Source organism: Batrachochytrium dendrobatidis, assembly GCF_000203795.2.
Source record: "Batrachochytrium dendrobatidis JAM81 unplaced genomic scaffold BATDEscaffold_5, whole genome shotgun sequence".
Taxonomy (NCBI): domain Eukaryota; kingdom Fungi; phylum Chytridiomycota; class Chytridiomycetes; order Rhizophydiales; genus Batrachochytrium; species Batrachochytrium dendrobatidis.
The window spans coordinates 1,275,182-1,298,814 of NW_006281103.1; the positions used below are offsets into that span (position 1 = coordinate 1,275,182).

Genomic DNA, 23,633 nt, shown 5'->3' on the forward strand with positions numbered 1-23,633 from the left:
GCAATTCAAGTTGAGTTTGCTTGATTGTCATGCAGTAAACTTGAACTGCATTGATTAGCGTATCAAGACGTTACACAACTGACAACACATTCAGCTAATTAAGATTCATTTCATGTGTATGTTTTATAGTGAATTTGCTTTATTCAGACACTGATTCGGATTCTCAGCTTATTCCTACTCAGCTTGATGCTGGCTCACAGTCTCAATCCATTCAGCAGCCATTGTCTGTTTTGAATTCTGGAAGTGAATTGTCAAGTTTGACTCCATCTAAACAGGATTCTCTGCATTCTAATCAACTTTTTACTTCAAATATTGTCCAATCTGATGTGCAGTCTTGTGAATCTGGACTAAAAAATTGTGTTTCGGACATTTCTGTCATCCAATCCACTACTGAACAAATTGATTTGATGGACACTACGGCTTCTAATAGTCCTGTTCGTTTAGAAACCATGAACTGTGATGTTGATATACCATTTGATTCTAATGTAAATGCAGTGCGTGATGTTCTCTCTACTGCAACGCAAGTTTATGCTTGTAATGACATGATTAAGCAAGATTCTGTTCAAGAAACCGAGCATGAATCTGAAGGAACATTGACTCCTACTAAACCCATTAGTACTGTCATTGAACATGCAGACATTTCTGCTCAATTGTTGTTTGCATCTGAACAGGAAAACATTGTCATGGAGCAAGAATCAGCGTGTATCGATTCTGGCAATAGGACTGTAATACCACGCAAACAAGACGAATTCATCGAGGTTGACGACAAACTAAACAATCAACTGTCTGTGTCTACACTAGCAAGTCTTCCTTTAACTCACTTTGACACCAAACAAGTATGTGATGTTGAGATTCAAGCTTCTCAAGCCATTTCTGAATTACCTGCCGATCTTGCTAATGGCATGGACAATGGCGTGGATCATTCTCAAAAAACTACTTCTGCATACATAGGAACAACAGGAAAAAATACCACAGACCATGATATCCGATATTGGGGTGCTTCTTTTGGCACCGTGTCTGCTACTGAAATGCCTGCCTTTGATGATCATGATTCGATCATGGAATCGCAAGATTTTCAATTCCAACCCGATTCCAATCCTCAGATATCGCAAAATAATTCAAACACTCCTTTACTTGCGCATCAGGATACAGTATCTACCACACTTGACACTATTTTGGAGTCTACTGCTCAAGTATCTGCTGTATATCATCAGATGAAGACGTCGTGGTTAAATGATCAATCTCTGATGAAGCAAAAGATGATCGAGTCCGAGTATCAACTTCAAGAAAGTCAGTCTCTTGTTTCATCCCTCAAGTCTCAACTTGCTTCAATAAGCGAAGAATCAAGAAACACTTTTGTTCGAAATAGAGAGCTTTTGCAGCAGTCATCTCAGATGAACTCTGATAAAATTATTGCAACTGTTTCTCCGCTTTTATCAGAGTGTTCTTTGATAAAGCAATCCATTGTGGGTATAAAAGATGAGTTGGCTACATCTACCAAGACTTTATTTGACGACACTAGACAGGTGTTGATTCAGTACCAAGCAGAGACGGCGGCTTTTCAAGCGAGCATAAAGGTAGTGTTTAAGGTGTTGTTCCAAATAGAGTTGGTCTTGCTACTGTATTTAAAATTATTTAAAATTATTTTGGGTTATTCTTTTAAAATGTGCAGCTAATTTTTTGATAATGAATCTTTTTGATGATAGGAGTCATACTCGACAGAAATTGCTACACTTGCAGACAATTTACAGAAACAAAACTCTTTGCTTGAAAATGCGTACGGCGAATTGGCATCAACTTGCACAGAGCGCGACACTGCTATTGAACGGTTCAAGGGAATTCAGTGTTCGTTGACTGTAATTCACGACCGTTTTGCTAAACGTGAATCCAACTTTTTAAAATCACTAGAGTCTCATAAACACGAATACCAACAGCTAGAGCAGAATATTGCTGAATTAACTTTGGAATGTCAGCTTGGTAAAACACACCGTGAAGAACTTGAAGCACAGATATCAAAAATGACCGAAATGGCAACTGTGGCTGAACAACGAGCACTTGCCGCTGATGAACGTGATCTTCAATATAGTTCTGCTCAGTCTATACTTCAAACATCTCTGGATCTTGCTGAACAAAATCTTCAAGTAGTCAAATCTACTTTAAAAGAACGTGACGACGAGCTTGCTCAAGCCTACCTTGATTTAAAAGAGTTTTCTGAATGTACTCGCAACGCTTCAGAGCTATGGGAAGTTAAGCAAGCCGATTATGTTGCATGCATCAACAAACTTCGTCTTGAAATCAAAACATCTGAAGAATCGATGGAAGAAATGCAAACCAAATTCGATCAAGTTTCAAAACAGTTTGAGACCACCATGTCAGATCTAAACAAATCAATGGATGATTTTCAAAAGGTATCTATGGATTTGGAGCAGTCTCAAGTAGCACTTTTCACCGCCGAGAATCACATTGATGCTTTAAAGCAGCGAGAGCTTGAAATGGAGCAGGAACTTTGCAGTAAATCCGCTGCTCTTGACGCTGCCAAATCAGAGATTCAAGTCAACGTTGAAATGGCTGAAAAAACTAGTATGGAAAACTTGGCGGTCATATCCAAACTAGAATATGATTTACTAGAATCTGCTACATCCAAGGAAACACTTTACAAGGAATTAGTAGATACACGGGAAATTCTACAAGGAACCAAATCAATCTTGTCAGATTTACAACAGACACGTGCTGATATACAGTCTGATTTTGAAATGCTAACAGCAACTCATGCTGAGTTTATACATGAATATCAGAAACTTGGCATGAGAATGAGTGAAAAAGATGCAGCCTTTTTAAAGCTCGAGTTTGAGCTTAAGCAAAATGCAGTTTGCCGTGATGCACTTGACAATGACGTTTTATCTCTACAACGCGATCTTGAAGAAGAACAAGTCAAGGCAGCCAAAGAAGCACAAAAGTATGATGCATTGTCGATTGAGCTGAGTGAGACTTGTGAAACCGTCAAGAAATTACAAGACCACATTGTAGAACTTCAACAGGCCGAGTCTGATTTCCGCATGAATCTAGATCAGCAAACTCTGGCTCATCAGCACATGGTTAAGCAGCTGGAGTCGGATCATGCATCGGCTTTGCAATCTGCTCAGGAAATTATTGCCGAATATTCACAGTCTATTGCCATGCTCAACAATAATTTGGTTGATTTGCAGAATGAGCGTTCAAATTTAGCCAGTCAACTTCAGCAAGAAAAACATGATACTGAGCAAAAATCTATTGCTCATACAAGCATGGTAAATGATATCCAAGAGGAGCTAGTAAAGCAATTATCTGACAACACCATCATTTTTGCAAAGTACGACTTGCTGCTGGATAGTTTTTCAGAAAAATGCGCATCTTTCAATTTGATGGAATCAATGATGAACGAAAGAAATCTTCAAGTAGCCAGTTTGGAAGGGATCAATAGAGATCTTGAAGAGCAGCTTAAAGTGCAACACATCAACATTGGTCAACTTGAAAAAGCCACCACAGATCTTGATGCATATATGAATCAAAAAGTAGATTTTGAGCTTAAACTTGAATCTATACAAAAATCCCTTGTTGCAGCAGAATCAGAAATTTATTTGAAAGATGCTAGCCTAGATGCAGCTGGAAAAGACATTTCAAAATGGCAAGCTCGCTTTGATACTATTGATGCTCAGATGGCTATAATGCAGAAATCATTGAACGAAAAGGCTGATGATAATGCATTACTGAGTACAAAATTAGCCAACGTGCTCTCCGAAACCGACTTGGCCAACGCGCAAACTAGTGAATTAGCCAAGCGTCTTGAAATTGTTGAAACGCAGTATGCCCAATCTGATTTGGAACTAAATGCTGCTCGTGATGCTTTAGAAAAAGCGAATCAAAAACATGCAGAAGATACTGCGGAGCAAACTAGAATCCATACAGAAGCGCAGACCAAGATTCAGTCAGATTTTAAAAATCAAATGATGCAGCTTATGGCTCAAAACAAAGAGGCTGTTATTGCCAACATTGAGCTAAGAAAGCAGGTGGATTACTTATATAATAAGATTGGAAAACTGCAGACTTCAGAACTTCATCGCACAATTTCAAAAAATTCAATAGTGATTCAAGCCACACAAGGATCTATTGTATCTGAGAGTATTCTTCCTATGGGCGGTGTTTCTGAAATTGCAGGGACTGTTTTTCCTCAATCCGAATCTAGTTCTAGTCAAGGTAATCACATTTTAAGCTTTGTCGATGCACATGTACTTTGTATTTACATGACTATTTCCTTTACATTATTGTAATATATGTAGCAACAGTTTCTAAAGTAAAACGACGGGTGGTGGAAGGGCATCGTGGCGACATTACTCCTACAATGAAGCGTGTTCGTGGTGATGTTTTGTGTAAGCTTATGTGTTTTTAGTTTGATTGTGGCTGTACATTTGGAATAGCGGTTGCCAATTTTTGAATATTTTTCTAGCACAAGGCAGTTCACTTGGAGGATCGGTGTTGAATGACTGGACTCGCAAAGGTGCCATCAACTGCACGCCAGGATCTGTGAGGAGAGCTCGCGAGGCCAATGTTTCTATGCTAATTTCCATTTCTGGATTCAAGGAAGTCCCTCCATTCAATTCGGCATTACGAGATGTAATTTATCTTAGATTTAAATATTTTGGTGTTTCAAGACTGAATAGACATTTTCTAACCCGAGGCTTTTTTGTTGCATCTAGCGCATTGCCAAATCCACAAAAACCCTCCCAGACGCATGTTTTCTTAGTAGCTCCACAGTTATATACGATCCCCGTATTAGTGAGTTTAAAACATGTTTGTCTAAAACATAGTTTGTTTCCATATACTGGCAAATAGCGGGCAGCTAAGCTAATCTGATTTTAATTCATAGCTCATGTGATTTCTCCAAAAGGCACAAGAACGCTCAAGATTTTTGCAGCAAGCCTCATGGGAGCGTGGTTGATTTACGATCCAGCATGGATTACTGATTCTGTTTCTAATGGTGCCTGGCTTCCAGAAGACAAATATGGTCATCGGAGCCAAACAAACCCATATCTAGGTAATGGATTATGGCGTGGTGTTCTTCAAGACCAATATTTGTTGCTATGATCAATCTATCACCTCGTGTTGCTACTTTATTAACTGTGCATTTCAAATATCTGACTGGTTGTATTCACTCTAGGTAAACAATTTTTTTTGGCCCCGTCGTTCAAGAATGATCCTAAATTCAAAGATAATCGCCAAGAGCAGATTACTTGCCTTGTGACAATGTGTTCCAAGGGCAGTTTTGTTGATCGTGCCGAGGATGCAGACATTGTGATGCGCACTGACGAGGACACAGATGAATATCCAGTTAAATCACTCACATGGACGACGTTTATTTCTCTGATTCCATACAGTCAGAAATGACAAGTTGAAAACAATTCACAATGGCATCCAGCCAAAATGGGTGGTGTGGTTTGGATGTAAGGCAGTGAGCATGCTCAACTAAATCAAATTTTGAGGTTGAAACAAGCCATAAAGTTATTTTTTGTCAAAGACAAGCTCGTCAGATTGACAGCATTTATGTTTTGTGCCATTTTTAGATGCTTGTTTGATGGTATCGTTTGAATTGATTTCCGTCTCATCAGTGATACGAAGTGCTAGATATTAATGTTGAGTTTAAATTCTGTAAGTTTCGACTTATCGCAACCACGAACACTGAAATCCACATTTTTGATTTTACAAATATTCAGTCAACAGAACATACAGTATAAATCCGAGTTGGATTTTGCTTGCACGCCTTGCACTATATTTCTTGAAATAATGGTTCTTGCCTGCTGTGCAATCTGAATTAATTGATCAATCTTTGCAGGATCTTGTTCATCCTATCCAAATATAATCGAAACAGCTGTTTAGTATGATCAATACATTGAATTTGCTGAATTCGCTTTCATTTGAACAAAGCCAACCTTGTTTTTAAAATATTCTAGTCGAGTAGCTTTTGCGGCATCTACATTTAGATAAAAGGTTTTGCTAGTAAGCAGGTTGAACTTTTTTAAAATGGGTTTGAAATGGATAGGCTTTGCATCACAGGATTGATTCAAAGTTATACATATCAAAAAGTAGTACCAATAATCCGTTTATTATCTCCAGAAAATGTCTTTCGCTCTGCTCGCAAAAGAGCTCTGTACGATGCTATAACATCTCTATGTCGCACTGACATGATTGCATAAATGCCAACTAATGGATCGAGATTGAATTAAATTCAAATGCAATATTCACGTGACCTTGTGTAGTGAACAGCTGATTCAATTTTGAATTTCTTTCCTTGAATTCAACAATTGTCAATATTCGATGATTGCTTCTCGATCAATCAAACGAGGTGTCAACGTATGGTTTAAAGCTACCGGAGATCAAGCCAGACTTGTATTTAAACCTTCTTTTTCAAACTTATCCACCAGACAACTTTATGTTTTTGCACAATCGCCATGGATGGGATCTGAATACCGAAATCCATCAACGATCCAATTGACAACCCAGTTTTTTTTGATCAAAAGGTCATTCTTTGGATTGGCATCTGAACTTAAAAAACCTGCCAGTCAAGTTGAAGACATGGTTAATATTCCGAATTCTACCGATTCATCCGAGTCATCCGAGTTGACCTCTACTTCAAAGCAATTCAACCGGTTTTGGAAATCAGTATCGTTGGGTACGACGCCAGGTAAAGTCGCCTTGCATTCAAATCAATAGTCGACTGGTTTATAAACTTTATTTTGACGTTTTGGATTCATATGGATTATAAATTTCAAGATGGATTTGTACTACTTTTGGACGGACGCATACTCAAAACACCAGATGGAAATCAAGTAGTGATTCCATTGAGTAGGCCAGCATTTGCTGCGTTAACTGCTGCAGAATGGGAAGGACAAGACAAAGTACTTAAATCGCATTCTCTTCCATTGGTAAGACAATCTTTATGTTTTGGATCCGATCAGTTGTGAATTCAAGTATCCACAAACTGCGTGAATCTAAAATTGCTTTTTTAATACCTGCTGGTTTGCATTACTTTTAGACTTCTATTATTGTTCGTGCAGTCGATACATTTAAAGATGATTCCATCAGACAGGGTGTTATTGACACCATGCTGAAATATGTGCACACCGATTCAATATGGTAAGCCTGAATGAAAATGCGATAAATATTTGGTTAGATGATCACAGTCAGTTCTATTATACTCGTGACTGTTGTTTTCAACTAATACCATTCCAACTGGCATTCATCTAGCTATCAGCAAAGCTACCCAAGTTCCTTGGTGGAATTGCAGAAATGCTATTGGAATCCACTCGTTGATTGGCTCAAGGAAGCGCACAATATTGACATTGTCACTACTGAAGGAATTATAAGTGTTACTCAATCAGATGCAGTCATGGACAAACTTCGCGAAATCATTCAAGGCTACGACAACATCAAACTTGCTGCATTTGAAAAGGCAGTGATGCGGAGCAAATCTTTTATTATTGGTCTGGCATTGATGGAAGGCGAAATTTCTGTAGAATTTGCTACCACTGCAGGTCGATTGGAAGTCATTCATCAGATTGAAAAATGGGGAGAAGTTGAAGATAGTCATGATACTGATCGAGAAGATCTAGCTAGACAGCTTGGAGCATGCACATGTGCTATTTTGGAATAGTAGGCATTACCAAGTATTTGTTTTTATTATTAGCCTTTTTGTTTAAAAATAAACCTGGTTGTTAGGATCTAAAGGAACGTGTCGTTGTTCCCAAAATGGCTGGATTTTGTGATGGATACAATATTTGTGGACCCTGACCTGGTGGAGGTGGTGGTGTAGGAAGTTGGGTCATGGATGCTACGAGCGCCTGTGCACTAGGATAAGCTGCATCTGCCTTGGCTTCCATTCGCTCACTCTGGGCATGTGCTTGAGCATGCGATTCTATAGACACGTCAAAAGCTTGTCAGAATAAATCAAGTTTAACAAGTACTCATCAAAATATCTGTACATACGTGGAGGAAAGTTTCGGCGCTGATTTGGCTTGTGTGATTTTATAGATGCTTCCTGTGATAAGCCTGCATCGACAGAAGCCGTGACTGTGTCAGATCCGGATGGGATTCCATGAGCAACCCGAGATTCGCTAGGCGCACCAGTATGCTTTAAACCATGTCCTTTTTCGTTTGAATTATGGTGACGATTGGCGCTAGTATATGGTTTATCATGGCTTAAAGGACACTCTTCTCCTCGTTTACAAATCCCTTTAAAAAAGAACGAACACATGACCTTTCGTTTCTGCTGTTGATGTGGATCCAAAGACTTTTTAGCCATTTTTCTCAGAATCTCCTTTGCTGCTGATTCTGCCTTGCCATGATTCACCACCTTGTCATCTCCCATCTAAGATTGAGTTGGTATACACATGAGTAAATGCATTTACAAATAGTACGCATGAATGCAGGATGATCATGATTTATAGCAACCACATGAAAATGAAATATTCGATAGTATCAATTTACCTGCTCCTCCATTTTGCGAACGTAAACTTGAGTGTTAACATCTGTAGTTGGCATTCCGCCATGGGACTCTAAAACAGCATCACGAATCTTTGTAGGAAGAGCTATACATGTTCAAACTTAAATGAGAATCTATCCATAAAAAGTAGAGCAACAGCCATAACTCCCGAGTTCTAATAGATATAATTTTACCAAAATCCAGATCCAACAGACAGCACTGACAAACATTCTTGATCTTGGTGCAGGTTTGGCACACCTCAGTCTTTTTCCAGCGCATTCCTTCGCCTGGTGACCACTTGAACACTGTAAATGGACGACCACAAAACTTGCATTCTTTTCCATAACTCTCTCTTAGCATACGCACATATGGATTGCTCCCAAGACAGCTCTCACACTGGTGTGGATATGCAATCAAATAAATAGGTTAAATATCTATACTAGAAGCTGCAATGTATTTTAGATTATTCAAATCCAGACAAGTCCAGACAAGACTATTAGTCAACTTACCAGAATCGGAAACTCGGAATCTTCCCAACTAATAGTCAGTTGAATTGATTGTATCAAATGAAATAAGAATCAATATTTTACATGAAAACCAACAATTTACAAATACAGTTGCACATCTAATTACCCTTGTCTGGACATTGCTAGTTTTGTGATGAACAATTAAAAGTTGAATTCAAAAAATAAATCCAACTAAAAATTTGACCAATTTTACTTGATAATTTGGCCAAATAAAACATGACGCGATTCAGACTAAATTGGTGTTCATCTTCAACAGCAATGTCGCTAGTTTTATATTGTGCATTCTTGAACTCGACCGATACTTTAATAAAAATGGATTTTTAGAGAAATTCTAAAACAAGAAAGCAAGAATGTTCATCACAGTTAATTGCAGTAGAAAAGCGTAATCAATATTGAATACTATTTAAAACCAAAGTCGAAATACAAATTTTACATTTGATTTTCACTCGACATTTAATAAACAGTCGAGGAATGACGACAATTAAAGCTGAAACTCAATTGCAATCAATTCCAAGTGATGCTCCTGAGCACTGTCCTGGTAGGTTTTGAACATGACATTCTAGCAATACTTGGAATGCATTGAGAAGCGTTCTTTACTTTTAAATTACCAATACTATTCATAACCCATTTGTTATCAATTCTATTTTTATTAATGTCACATACTGAGTTTTTGATTGAATTTTAGGCCCTGAAAGTGAACAGGCAGGCAAAGTTGATTCCTGTGCAGGCTGTCCTAACCAATCCATCTGTGCAACAGGCCAAAAAGCTGGTCCAGATCCAGCAATTGCATTAATCAATGAACGGATGGCCAAAGTATCCAAACGGATTTTGGTGTTGAGTGGCAAGGGCGGTGTCGGGAAAAGTACTGTCACAACCAACCTTGCCTTTGCATTCTCATTTGACGAAGATGTTCAAGTAAATCACTTTTGACCCTCGATCGTTTGTCTCTCATATCGATACTTTCTCGAGTGGTGTATCCATTTGATTGTCATGGTAACCCTATGTTTGCTCATTTTAGGTGGGTGTTATGGATCTAGATATTTGTGGACCATCAATGCCAAAAATGCTTGGCGTGGAAAAAGAACAAGTACATCAAAGCAATATTGGATGGTCGCCCGTATATGTCAGTGATAATCTTGCAGTAATGTCAATCGGATTTATGCTTCCAGATCCAGATGAAGCAGTAATTTGGCGAGGTGCAAAGAAAAACGGTAAATCATCCATGTGTGTTCTGTGCATGAATTTTAAACTGTAACTAGGCACTTATAAAAGGTTTAATGTGTGATCATTGCAGGACTCATTAAACAATTCCTCAAGGATGTCAATTGGGGGACTTTAGATATTATGCTGGTAGATACACCTCCAGGTACATCAGATGAGCATCTCTCTGTAGTGCAATATCTCAAGGAATGTGGCATTGATGGCGCTGTCATTGTCACTACGCCTCAAGAAATGTCACTCCAAGATGTGCGCAAGGAAATCAATTTTTGTAAAAAAGTCGGTGTACCTATTATTGGCGTTGTTGAAAACATGTCTGGCTTTGTGTGTCCCAAATGTACAAAAACATCCGCCATTTTTTCTCCGTCAACTGGCGGTGCAGCTAAAATGGCCATGGAAATGGATATACCGTTTTTGGGATCTATTCCCATGGATCCTCGGCTAGGTATTATATGTGCCGGTATGCTAAAGTACGAGATTGGGTTTGCTAATGCGTAATTTGCAATCAATAATAATACTAGGTCTGTCTTCTGATCATGGTCGTAGTTTTCTTGACGACTTTGCTGAATCGCCTGCAAGCAAAGCATATATGAGCATTGTGGATAAAGTTCGAGCGTTTATTGATGATGCTTCGAATTTAAATTCTAAGCTTGATGTGCAAGCAAAACCTCAACCAACAGCAAATCCATAGATTGAAAATAAACATTGACATGCATATTGAACTACATTTGTTTATTGCGTGCTCAGTCACTCTTGAAGCAAAAAAACAAGATTGTATTTAAATGAAATTCTCATGGAGTCAGAGACTTGAGAGCGTCATTTAAATCAATATGATCGCTGATCCATCTAAAAAACATTGCTGGAATTAGTACTGTATCAAACTGTCTTGTATCTAAAATTCAAAAAAGAAATATACCTGCGAGGTGCAACAGAAAGTGAGTGTTTGCGATCCAAATGCAAGTCAATCAAGTTGGAGTCGTGTGCACCAGCACTGAATGCAATGCGCAAAGAGTATTCTCGTTGACCGTCGCTTGTTGCCTCTGTGTTACCTCCGTGCCTCTCGTACAGCTCAAACGAAATTTGAGTCAAATCTAAACCAATTTAAAAATGTAAAATTAAATAAACAGTCAGAATCTGATGCATCATCTACTAAATGAAATAACAATGCATTTAACCAGTCAAAAATAGGCAACATCTTACAATCAAGTTCAGGAATTTTGGCAGGAGAAGTTACTTTAGTTTTGAGACCACACAACAAAACAATGTTCAATAGACAAATAATCTTGCTCTCCTTGGTAAAGTACAAACAAGTGGATGGAGTGGGAGAAGCGCGAGCAGTATCAAGATCGCTTAAAAGATGTTTCAATAAATAAGATGCATTCTGAAACCCAATTTCAAGCTTCTCTTTGTTGTCAATGCCATATTCGTGTGGACCAATAATATCAAACAGCTCTTTGGAAAGATTATACAGCTTGCGAACTAGACTGTCCTGAGTGGAAGAGGCAAATACTCCTTGAAGAAAATCACGATTGTGAATAAGATCATACTTTAATGAATCATAAAGCTCTGATATTTTTGAGGGCTCAAATTGGGCTCGCTCAACATCAATAAAATCGTGAAAAAGCTTTTCCCATCGTTCCTACAAAAAGTAAACAAGATTCAACTCGAATGTTAAATGCCTGTAATTATTCAAGCAAACAAATCAAAGTCAAAATACAATGAGCATAAACCAAGAGATAGAGTACTTGCCACAAACAAAAACGACGAGTCGGTACAACACCAAACAGCTTGTAATTTTTCCATATTTCCATTTGTAGTGTTTTTATGCATTGTTTCACGCATTACAGCAAGTAATTCAACGATATTATGAACAAGTGAAGCCATATCGTTTGTGCCAGACAGTGGCATAATAAATTCAGGTGGTACTTGCTCGGGATTTTCTGGATTCAGAATCCGCTGCAGACGTGACTTGACTTTGTCCATTTGTTCCTTGGCAGCATTCGAGTCATCCAGCATTTCCTTGTCAATTTTGATAAAATCATCTTCAATTGAATCGACTTCCAAAAAGGACTTGCAGAAAATCTCTGCTGTAGCAGTCACTCTTTTTTCAGAACTAGAATAAACGCTCACATGATCCAATAAGCTCTTGTTGATGATGAGCAAGTCTTTGCGTAAGTTCTCTCCCAAATCGCGACTTTGATGAAGACCGCCATGTGTGAAGACACCGCCCCATTTGACAATAAGCTGTATTTTCTCTAAACTTCCGTCTGATTTACTAAAGCCAGGTTTAAGCTGAACCTTGGTGCCAATCATTGTTGCCTTGGCATCGAGAATGCGAATAAGCTGCTGAAGAGATGCTTGATCTTCCACATTTTCATCAATACCACGACGAACACAATCAGCAACCTCAAGAAGTTGATCAGCCTTTTTAAGAACAACTTCCTCGAGTGAGCCCTTGAGGAGTTGCAAAAAGTTTTTGCTTTTGAACGTAAACTTGATTTTTTGTTTAGGGGTTCGGTCGCCATGACGAAGAACAGACAGATATGCCTTTAGACGCCATTGATTCTCCATGATTCGTTGGCGCTTGAAAACTTCAGGCCCACGATTCAGTATCTCTTGAAGACAGGTTTCACGAATGATTCTGGCACAATTATCATAGTAATCTGTGTTTCCCTTTACAAATGACCATCCATTCACATCAATGACATAGGAACGTGAACCAGCGCGTAAAAGATCAAAACCGCATACAGTTTGGCCAAAGACTTTGCTGACTTTGGCAGCAATCTCCTTTTCTTCATCTGAAAGTGGAGTAATATAGCGCACCTCCTTTCCTTCTGCATTACGCCTGACAACACCATCGACTACAGGGGATCTAAAATAGCATTATATCAGCATATGAATAGAGATATTGAATGATACCGATTTACTCGTTGAATGGTATTACTCTGAAAACACAAGACTTACTTTCTGGTTTCAGCATGAGCGTATTTGCTGCCAATAGTGTACACTTTGACATCTTCAGCATTATCAACGCTCATAAACTCTTCATACAAATAAACGCCATCAGTACGAATGTTGCTTTCAGTCTGGCAAAACTCGCTGGACTTGTTGCCTACTTTACGAAACAGCTTTCGTACACCACCACCAGATTTAGCATCGTAGTAAATATAGACGTTGTGATCTTCACCAGAAATAGGCTTTTCGACAAATGGTTTGCGAAGCGTAGAACAAGGGAGATGTGGATTGTCAATGTCAATGCACTGGATTGTTTCACTATCCAGCATAGTGATAGATGTACGTTTTCGGCCAAGTTCATCCAAATCAATACCAAGCGTAGCAAGATGGGTTTCAATATCTGGCCGCATCTGAGGAAGATCGTTTTGATAACCCATAATACGACGTGGCGTTGGAACAGAAATGGCATCCAACACAGAGAGAACAAGTCGACGATCAAGCAGTAACTCTTGCATGGGCAGATTGTTGATACAAAAAGGCTGGTATCGCTGTACATAGGCAATCGCCTTGCTCAATGGAAATCCAGCAGAGAAAAAAGAGATTAGAAAGTCGCAATTTGGCCAATGTTCAATGTCTAGATTGAATTAAAAGAATACATTAAAATAAAGAGATTTCTGATTAGTACTCATGCAGACTCGACTCAAGACAAAGATGAGAATTTACAATCAATACAAGCCAATCACCTTCGTCCAAGATAACCTTGTCCTGGAACACTACAGCCTCAAAATCACCATGAGCAATAATACGATTCAAGATGTTTCTCATTGGTTTGGATCGAGCTATAAACACATCAACAGAGCTGAATACACTATAATACAGAATCATTCAATATAAAACATGGATTGAATTGGTTATTCAAATACCTTTGGTGTCCAGAGCACAGATACCAATAATCCCTAAACAACAGCAAACATGGTGATTAAGAGATAAAGACTACATGAAACGACTGCATGATAATACATTTTTCAGAATTTGATGCACACTTTGTGCCATCAGCGAGAGTGACACCAGGGCCCATAGGCAATCCCATTGAAGAAACAGAGGATCTTGCTGACATGCGTCGTGTTCACGTAAAATGATGACTTTTGCAGTCGTTGGTTTTGCTTTGAAACGAGTATTTTTACACTGATTAGAATCAACTCGACATTCAACGAGAGTTCATACAAACGGCAATTTTGAACTGCGATTGTCATCATTTGACGTAAATTGTACAATCCAAATATTAATTCAACTGTTTTCAATCAATTCTTTCCTTGCTCAGTAAATCTGGCATCCATCATTACATGAAATCAACTGCTTATCATGTAACTTGACTCCTCAGTGTTCCATTTATGTGAATACGACTTAAAATACACGTACATTTCTGTAATAAATAGGATACTGTAACGGTATGCATTGGTGCGGTTTTAAAAGTAAACTAAATATCAAAACATTTGTTTATTCAAAAAAAAGTAATGAGCACTGATTCAGTCCAACAGTCAGATTATAAACCTGATTTTAGAAAAACATTGAATTAAGCCAACAAAGTCGCACTCTTTTGTTTGTTGCGCTGGTGGCGAGCAATACCAAGAATGATGGCAGCAATACAACCCAATGCAAACCCAATACCATCATTTTTAAACCCAAGAATACCACCAACAGTAACTATCAAAATAATATAGTTGTCTTGATACTCGGCAGGATCAGAAAGATTGTGCAGATCACGAGCACATGAAGCTAACTCCATTCCAGCAATGGCCAACATCACACCAAGAATGGTTTTTGGGATCATTTGGAAAATAACCAAAAGAGTATTGCCAAAAATTAAGCCAATGAGGATCTTGAAAATACCAAGCAGAATCACACTCGTTCCAGTTCGAGCACCAAATCGGTATTGTGCAGCAAGACCACCAGACTTGACATTACACAATTGACAATCCAATGACAGTAGTTAGATATAAATGCTTCAAACATCATATGGCACCAACAATATATACACATCAATTAGGTTAATAATTAAACTTACACCGTGACAGTAAGGGGTTGAACCAAACCAACCACCAGTAAGATTCATCACACCGACAAAAATAGCGATAGACGATACTGGCGCAACAGGTTTAGCCTTGTTGGGATAAAGATCATCAGCGAGTTTGGAAACAGCAATAACAGAATTTAGCAGAGTCAATGGAAGTTGACCAATTCCAGCCTTTAGTATTCCAATAGCGAAATCAGAAGACGAAGGTGCGGTCGGAGATGGAAACGATAGATTAGGCGAAGGCGGGGAGTCTCCGTGAGAATACAATCGAATGCATGCAAGCAGAATTCCAATGGCAAAGATGATCAGGGCAGATGGGTTTATTTTAGCACGATACAAGGCCATCACGAGAATAAAGCACAAGAGCGCAACCACAAAATTATCCATCCAATCGTAAGCAGCAAAAGAATAAAGATTGGCCTTGAGAATAGAATCAGCACCCTTCATGACTAGAGTCAGACCAGCACCCATTTGAATACCACGAACAATGGTAACAGGAATATACTTGTTGACCACATGGATCAAACGAGTAACGCCAAGAAATAGCAAAACAGACGATACAAACATGCCTGCACTAACGATCTGAGCCTGGGTCATGTTGGATGCAATGGCAGTTGCAGCGATAGCTTTCATAGGCTGCACACACATCTATTAAAAACGATCATATTTGGTTGTTAGCCATAAATCCTTTAATTGACTGCTATTTCTTGTGGTAATTGACATACAAACAGTTGTATTATTGACATGTGTCATGATTGTTGTTGAACTAGATCGCGAACGTATCCGAAATTCAAAATACAATAAATGAGTGTGCAGAGTTGTATTGACAATATTGATAGTCAAACACAATATATGGATTGCAATGGATGAATCTGGCGATCGTGCAATGTATGAATATCAAGAGAAAAGGGAGGTTCAAAAAAACATACTTTAAATCAAAACTAAGTTTGATTGTGAGCATTATAGATGGATGTTGTCTATTGAAAAAGAATTGAGTGTATACTAGACTAATCAATGAATATTTAAACATATTCCAAAGCAAAATAAAAACAGTGAATGCAAATGTTCCATTTTATGTGAATATGGCAGCTAATTCATTCGGCTGATCAGCCGTTATTGCCATTTTATACCTCAAATATGCTCATTGCATTATATTTGTAAACTTACTGGAATATCATAAGCCAGACCAGTAAGAACATTAAACAAACCGCCAAAAACCAAGGAAGAAGTAATGGATATTTGACCGGCTTTGCCCAGTGAAAGCAGAATGGGGAGCAGAGTAGCCATATCACCAAACGAACCGGATATTTCTGCAATCGAGATGGTAGAGGGGAATGCTTTGATACGCTGCATTACAGTCCTTTGATCAACAGCCACGGTGGGACTATCATCCTGGTTAGTATTCCTTGTTTGTCGAAACAAGAACATTGATTTACAGTTGTGTTCACTTTAAATGAAACACTTGTATTTATCTTAGTTGACTCTTGTTGCAGAATAATAATGGTTAAATATTCATCATTTTCTACTATAAATTGATTGCTTTTATCAAAGCTCTTGATGTTTTCATGTCTGGAATAGCTTGACACACGAAACCATTTTATGTAAGATTCAAGAATGAACACTATGGAGCAGTCTAGTTTCAATCATTCTAATCAGACAGTTGGTTTGTGAAATGTTGTCCAAAATAAAATGTGTATTTGGAAAGTCTTGAGTATTCAATCTGTATTTTGTACAATGAATACAATAAACTAGAGTTTAAAATACATGATACTGTTTTTAAACTTTTGTCTAGTATTTCATTCAAGTGAATACAGCTGTATTTTGCAATATTTCAAACTAAATGAATACTAAAATCGACATTTAACATCAACCCATTAACAGTGTTTTTGTGACCCAGCTATAATCAACTGGCTTGCGTTATCCAGTACAATTCAATGCTTTATTGTTATTTTGGATCCATTGTCAAAACACTCTTAGTTAGGAAGTGTATGCAGACCATGAGGCAAGTTAAGATCTCTTCCGATTATATCTTTAACCTCGAGCAATAGCTTGTATGCATTTTTAAGAGTGGACTCAGTACACCCTGCAACCTCTGCAATCAGCTTAGCAGGCTTGGGATCGGTAGATAGACACGATACAAAGTAGAGGCATGATGCAACAAGTGTAATGGGAGATTTTCCTGCCAAAGTACCCAGCTCTACAATACGATCAGCAACCTTGAACAAATGTCAAGCAGATTTGAAATTGCAGTATCATCCACACAAGTGCATGTCAGTGATTTCAAATATTTAAAAGACTATAGCAGTGCAATGCAATTGCTTCAAGTCAATAAGCAGAATCAACGATCGAGTCTTACCAAAACTGTTGCTTTGCGTACATCAGCTTTTATATCTATGCTTGAAGAAAACCGTGAAATGTATGCATCAAGCGAGATTTGTTGTACTGGATGCTCCATATTGGGCTGAAGTGCTTTATAGCACCTTCCAATCTCTTTTTTAGAAACTTTTGACAGTGCACAAATTTCTCTAAAAGTTCGAGTAACGCTATGCTCTCTACAGGCAATATACAGACATGCAGCAATAATAGCCTCGGTAGGTTTACTTTTAAGCAGACGTTCATCATCAGCCTTTTTAAACAGTTGTTTGGCAGAATCAATCACTATTTTGGAGAGTGAGATGCGCTCTCCCATGGCCTGAATGACCTTGAACGCTTGCAAAAGTGCAACCTCTCCCTTTTGACCAATCACTTTAAGATGAGCACGATGTAGCTCACGGGATCGTCCAGTACCACCATCTCTCACACCAATAATGGTGGAATCAATTGTTCCCTTGCTTCCCAGTATGGGGTCAGAAGCAGCACCCACACGAGAAGGATCTCCACTGTTGTCATCTGAATTACTAAAGGTTCGCCATTCAGACCGAGTATCAATAATGCGATTGCCAAGAATGAGACCACAATTTCCACAAATGAGATCACCAGCCGAAAAATCTTCTACAATATTTGGAACTGCATCCTTACAGTCTCTGCAAATTAGCCTCAAGTTGAGATCCAACTGAGGCTGCTGTTGAGGAGGTGTAACGGAGAGTGCCGGGGGAGCAGCCGTGGATGCAAGTGAAGTCATGTTAAAACTTGTGTAACTACTGCAAAATCAATGCTATGCGAAAAGACAGTCTGTTGAATAGCAAGGCACTATAATAAATATATTCAATGAGCAGTTTAGCAGACGACGAGAGGTATAATGAACCGAGTAATGGACCGCACTTGACAACCACAAAACTAGTGAAACTGCAAGTTGATTGTTTTTGTTTTATACTCATTGTGATGGTGGCTACCACCATAATATACCGATCATCCCTTAAATCAGCACATTCTAAATAAACAATAAATGAAACACTTGTATTTATATTGCTTGGAAATCAACAATGGTTGAATATTGATTATTTCTTACTACAGATTGACTTGAATAGACATTATCTTGAATAAACAGCGTCCATCATATGACAAAATCAAATCATATTTCCAAGTTTGCTCTTTTCATACATTTGGCATAATCATACATTGTATAATCACTAGATTCATCACAATCCAGATATTAGTTCAACTGCTTTGATGTTTTTAATCAAACTTATTTTTGTTGTATTCTAAAAACTCGTACGTTTGCGCTCCAGTTCAAGAAACCAAATTTGTATGTCTCGGGAATGCAACTGTTGTTCACATGCTAATCATTCAATATTGTAATGTCTGATTTGGATTAAAGTATATTGATGTGTGATGTATTGGAACTGTGGTGTGAATGCTGCTCTAAACATTGATTTTTTATACAAAGATATGCAAAAAACAGTATTACAGTAGATGTGATGCGAATTGGTATCAATCATTTCATGAGATTGGCTGTTTATTATGCATTTTGGCAATCTTGTCGTGTTTCATTTTATGCAAGTACGGCTGTAAAATAAGCTTTCAGTACCATCCAGCGCCGTATCCAGAACCATATCCCGCACCATATCCAGCACCGTATCCAGCGCCAACTCCAGCGCCATATCCTGCTCCTGATCCAGCACCAACTCCAGCACCGTATCCTGCACCAACTCCCGCGCCATATCCTGCACCGTATCCAGCTCCTGATCCTGCTCCCCACCATCGTCGTTCCAAGCGTGTATTATCTTGAACACCTTTACACTCACCAATATTGGCATCACAGCTGCCTAGTTGCTTGGCACGACATGATAGCGATTTGAACTGCAATTCAAGTTTTGCCGTGGCTTCACGAACACGATCAAGTTGCTGCAGTAGCTGTGTTTTTTGGTTACCTTGATATTGCTGTTCAAGATTAGATGATGCACAGTCCAACAATGCAAGTTTTTGCAATGCAATGCCACGTATGAATCCACGCACTGCATTGGCTCGATCTACTGCTGCAGACTTGTCTTCACCACACGACACATCACTCTTGATTGCATTTTCTTGACATGTGGAAACCACATTGATTCCGGTACATGATGGTTTCATACCGCTCTTGACATCAGACCATGAATCCATAACCAATGGACTAGCAGTCGTGAATCTGACCATATTGTTGCCAAGACGATCATTCAAATCATGCAAACGAGTCAATGCATCATGACGTGCACCAAACGATGAATCAAATGATGAATCAGGCATTGCTGGTTGTTGAATACTGGATGCGTGCAATCTATCCAGCATGTCATGGATGGTTGACATTTGTTGTTGGATTACATTTTGCAAATTCTGGATGGTGTTTGCGTAATCGTCAACTGAACAGACGGATGATTGATGTGGAATATCAATGTTTTGAGTATTAGCAGTGTTTTGTGGAAATACTGGTTTTGAAAACGTTGGAGCTGAAAAAATCGGGATTTTGGCTGCATCCTGAATGGCAGGTCCAGATTCAGATCCAAGACCAGACTCAGATGACAGACCAGGACCAGATCCAGATCCAGCATCGAGACCAGTGTTTTGATTTTGGTTGATAGATGGTGCATTAAACTGGAGTCTGTCATTGATGGCAGGAACAGCAATGACTGCAGAAGCAGTGATAATCACAGTCGAAATAATAGTAAACTTCATAATAGACAAATTAACGAGCATGTTATACAACAAATCAGATGTTTTTATACTTGCACATCAATACAATATTAATGCGAATCATGACACGCAGAATAGTTTAATTCAATTACGAGCATGTCATTAAACTCTAATTAAACTATAAGCTTGATTTGATTCACACAAATTAACATAAACTGCATCATCATGTAGTAGCAACAATTTGTAGAATACTGTATGTTTCAAACAGTTGGTTGGTGCAGTGTTGTAACATGCATTTGAATCCTGACTACAGATCAAATGATCATCGTTTAATTACACCATATTGATGTAAATGGAATGGTTTTGTATTGGTATTGCAATGAATGTGACTGTTTTAGTTTGTAGTAAACACTGGTTGAATACTTGTTACACTCTCATATTGAAGATTGACTTGATGGACATTTTGACTGATGCAACATCCATCATATCATACAAACGATAGTTTTGAACTGGAATAGTTGTTCATTTTTGGTAGTCATACGTTGTACAATCACCAGATTGATGTACTGCAATGCATAGATTAAACTGTTTTGATGGCAATCAAACTGTACAAACATTCGTATGCTAAAATCAGATACGTTTACGTTCTAGTTCAAGAAACCAAGAATTGCATGTCTTGAGAATGCAACTCTGCATGCCAATCACTAGGAGACTTGTAAAAAAGCTCAATGAAAATGTTGTACAGTAAATGCAATGTAAATCATCATATGAGATTGGCAGTTTATTATATATTGACACTCGTATTGGGTGATCCATTTTGCGTGAATACGACTGTATAAAATATAGTTACGATGATTTTGTTGATGACAATCCTAAAAACACTGGTGCAATGCGTCGTTTCTTTGAAGCCGTTTCTGCTCCAGTTACAACTGGAAGACCTATTTGTGTATGTACCATTACTGAAGATGATATGGTAACATCGGCTGGTAATTCAGTACTGATTTGAGCCATTGTAGTGTCAGATTCAAATTTTGATGCAAATGAATCTGTAGATTTCAAAGCCATTTTTGTAATTGGCTTTGAAACAGCTGGATTATCTACAGGTTTAGTTTTTAAATCGTCACTATTAGAATTTACAATATTAGGTTCGACAGGGGCAGGTGGGGTATATATAACTCCAAGCTCATTTTCATCCAATTCAACCATTGAACAAAACCCATCGATTGATGACATGATCAACGTTCTTCCATCGCTGGACCACGTCATGTCCGTAAACGTTGCGTAATGCAGGTTGCCAAAAAATGCCAATGGACGAATGTGTTGAGTGTCATATATCACAACTGTGTCTTGTGTTGCTACGGCAAAAATATAGCGATATGGAAGATTGATGGTAGGACGAACTCCTGTATCTAATGTGGATTGAAGAAGTTTGTAGCGGTTGTGATTGAATCGAATGGCAACTGGAGCTGTTTTGTGGCCAGCAAGATGCAGAATAGGATCACTTTGATTATTGATCGTTTAGCAAAAAGAATCAGTCAATGGTTTGTGTGATAATAGATATTACACTATATCATAGTGGATACATCTTTAACAATACCTAGATAGTTTTCCACGTCCAAAAACATAAACAGTATGGGCACTATTGGCAGCGTTTGTACCTTGAGAGGCTTTGTTGGTCTGTTCCAAAACAGAGTCAGTAGCTAATCCATTCTTTCGTGTAGAATACTTTGACAGTCCAGCAGGAACAACAAGAAGCGATCCATCAGGGGAAAACGCCAATCGTCTAAAAAATGAAGTCAGATTCTCATCGTGAAATATTCTAAATGCTTTTGACTTGTGGGTAGCAGAATCGATCGAAACCGTTTCTCCAGTGCTTGATAAAGCCAAGTGGGACTTGCTAGGTGTCAAAGCAGTATCATCAATTGGTACTTCAGAATCTTGCTTTGAGATGAACGATTTAAATGCCAATTTGGATGGCTCAATTTTGGAGTGCCGTGCAATTATATTTGTGTTCAACACTCCTGCTTTAGAAAGGCTCAGCTCGTATACAATCACAGACCTAAATATCCAAGCAGAATCAACAACTGGTCATACACGCTGATATTTTAAATACACCAAATATGTACAATACCTGTCGCTGCTTTGAGTTGCAAGAAACTGGTAAAGCGGATCCCATGCGACTCCCTGCACAAAGTGCTGATGATCAGTCATGACATGAACACATTTATCTGTATAATCGCAATAGACCCAAAACAATTAAAAATAGTAATGTTTTGGCACTAGAGAAATAAGCAGACATACTTTCAGCTACATTATAGATACGACATGTGTTATCTACACATGCAGAAAGTATAAAGCGTCCATCAGGAGACCAGGTAAGATCGTACAGCTCTGAAGATGCTCCTCTATTTACAGCAACAATGTAAAAAATTAATACACCAGCACGGAACGATGAGCAAATACACCAATGTACCTCAGCAACGAAGTCATTCGCCATGTTTGGATGTTTTCATTGTCATCCTCAGACATGGAGTCTTGCCGCTGCTCACACTGTTGCCATATCAAGATTGAGCCATCTACAAATCAATTAGCACAACGTATGATTACAATATTTTTGAAATCCTATCCAACAATGAATCTACCATCTCCGCCAGAAGCAATCAATCCACCTAGAGTCGGGTTTTAATAGTTAGCGATCGCAGTATCATGACTGTTGAATCAAACAGGTGAATTACAAAGCAATACCGGTTGGACTCCATCGCACACAATTGACCGTAGCAGTATGTCTTGAAAGAGTTGCAAGAAACTCCATTTTAGGAGGTTCGTCGTTGATCCGGACAACCTTCCATATCTTCACAGGAGCAATTGAATAGGTTTTTATATGAATCAAATCATTGATGTTAAATCATGACAAAGCATCAACGACATATGAATGCTTCAAGTTAGCAAGACTATCCCAAGCGGTGAATGCCAATCCGATGCAAGTTCAATTGATACAAATACATAAAAACAGGATCAATGCATACCCGAACGTTGTTGTCACCACCACATGTTGCGAGTCGACCATCGAGGATTTGTTCAAAGTCTGCAGAGAACACAGGACTGCGGTCATGCCATAGAATCTGGAGTGTTTTCGCCTTCATCCCAACGTGAGTAAAGCTCAGATGCTTGATAAAATCGTGCATTTTAATCAGGATTTTATCGTAATTCCATCTCAAATGTGTAATCGTTTCCAATGAAAACTTCAATATCTTACGTGACTAAACAGCAATAACAATATTTGTTTTATTAAAGTGTTGTT

At 38.5% G+C, this 23,633-nt stretch overlaps 9 protein-coding genes across 9 annotated transcripts; 3 read left to right on the top strand and 6 right to left on the bottom strand.

The window, feature by feature from the left end:
• Nucleotides 1-112: 112 nt before the first annotated feature.
• BATDEDRAFT_88442 (uncharacterized protein) lies at nt 113-5,421 on the top strand (the record flags this gene model as incomplete). The annotated part of the gene is given in 8 exon segments (XM_006678638.1): nt 113-128; nt 148-1,577; nt 1,707-4,233; nt 4,317-4,406; nt 4,484-4,650; nt 4,734-4,812; nt 4,904-5,071; nt 5,195-5,421. The coding sequence occupies 8 exon segments, from the start codon at nt 113-115 to the stop codon at nt 5,419-5,421; spliced, it is 4,704 nt and encodes a 1,567-aa protein (XP_006678701.1).
• A 1,364-nt stretch (nt 5,422-6,785) lies between these two features.
• Nucleotides 6,786-7,684, top strand: BATDEDRAFT_11145 (ATP synthase complex assembly protein ATP12; the record flags this gene model as incomplete). Its single annotated transcript, XM_006678289.1, has 3 exons — nt 6,786-6,956; nt 7,067-7,167; nt 7,279-7,684. 3 exons carry the CDS (start codon nt 6,786-6,788, stop codon nt 7,682-7,684), a joined length of 678 nt encoding a protein of 225 aa, XP_006678352.1.
• A 61-nt stretch (nt 7,685-7,745) lies between these two features.
• Nucleotides 7,746-9,159, bottom strand: BATDEDRAFT_88110 (uncharacterized protein; the record flags this gene model as incomplete). The annotated part of the gene is made up of 6 exons (XM_006678731.1): nt 7,746-7,945; nt 8,017-8,398; nt 8,518-8,618; nt 8,707-8,908; nt 9,022-9,049; nt 9,146-9,159. The coding sequence occupies 6 exons, from the start codon at nt 9,157-9,159 to the stop codon at nt 7,746-7,748; spliced, it is 927 nt and encodes a 308-aa protein (XP_006678794.1).
• A 351-nt stretch (nt 9,160-9,510) lies between these two features.
• Nucleotides 9,511-10,948, top strand: BATDEDRAFT_11112 (uncharacterized protein; the record flags this gene model as incomplete). Its single annotated transcript, XM_006678285.1, has 5 exons — nt 9,511-9,577; nt 9,725-9,954; nt 10,058-10,250; nt 10,334-10,702; nt 10,779-10,948. 5 exons carry the CDS (start codon nt 9,511-9,513, stop codon nt 10,946-10,948), a joined length of 1,029 nt encoding a protein of 342 aa, XP_006678348.1.
• Nucleotides 10,949-11,048: 100 nt separating this feature from the next.
• BATDEDRAFT_35026 (inositol polyphosphate kinase VIP1) lies at nt 11,049-14,334 on the bottom strand (the record flags this gene model as incomplete). The annotated part of the gene is made up of 8 exons (XM_006678529.1): nt 14,233-14,334; nt 14,136-14,168; nt 13,956-14,051; nt 13,222-13,846; nt 12,010-13,129; nt 11,458-11,896; nt 11,174-11,348; nt 11,049-11,103 (listed from the first exon to the last, which is right to left on the bottom strand). The coding sequence occupies exons 1-8, from the start codon at nt 14,327-14,329 to the stop codon at nt 11,049-11,051; spliced, it is 2,640 nt and encodes an 879-aa protein (XP_006678592.1). The 5' UTR covers nt 14,330-14,334.
• Nucleotides 14,335-14,854: 520 nt separating this feature from the next.
• Nucleotides 14,855-16,603, bottom strand: BATDEDRAFT_2932 (uncharacterized protein; the record flags this gene model as incomplete). The annotated part of the gene is made up of 3 exons (XM_006678239.1): nt 14,855-15,166; nt 15,278-15,934; nt 16,454-16,603. Coding segments are annotated over 3 exons (1,119 nt in total), but the record flags the coding sequence as incomplete, so codon positions are not given.
• A 604-nt stretch (nt 16,604-17,207) lies between these two features.
• Nucleotides 17,208-18,550, bottom strand: BATDEDRAFT_35027 (transcription factor TFIIB). The gene is made up of 2 exons (XM_006678530.1): nt 17,643-18,550; nt 17,208-17,502 (listed from the first exon to the last, which is right to left on the bottom strand). The coding sequence occupies exons 1-2, from the start codon at nt 18,405-18,407 to the stop codon at nt 17,260-17,262; spliced, it is 1,008 nt and encodes a 335-aa protein (XP_006678593.1). The 5' UTR covers nt 18,408-18,550; the 3' UTR covers nt 17,208-17,259.
• A 696-nt stretch (nt 18,551-19,246) lies between these two features.
• Nucleotides 19,247-20,395, bottom strand: BATDEDRAFT_88173 (uncharacterized protein; the record flags this gene model as incomplete). Its single annotated transcript, XM_006678732.1, has 1 exon — nt 19,247-20,395. One exon carries the CDS (start codon nt 20,393-20,395, stop codon nt 19,247-19,249), a length of 1,149 nt encoding a protein of 382 aa, XP_006678795.1.
• A 1,110-nt stretch (nt 20,396-21,505) lies between these two features.
• Nucleotides 21,506-23,475, bottom strand: BATDEDRAFT_2151 (uncharacterized protein; the record flags this gene model as incomplete). The annotated part of the gene is made up of 9 exons (XM_006678238.1): nt 21,506-21,833; nt 21,930-21,971; nt 22,059-22,391; nt 22,464-22,560; nt 22,634-22,732; nt 22,798-22,908; nt 22,975-23,001; nt 23,078-23,183; nt 23,359-23,475. Coding segments are annotated over 9 exons (1,260 nt in total), but the record flags the coding sequence as incomplete, so codon positions are not given.
• Nucleotides 23,476-23,633: the final 158 nt, after the last annotated feature.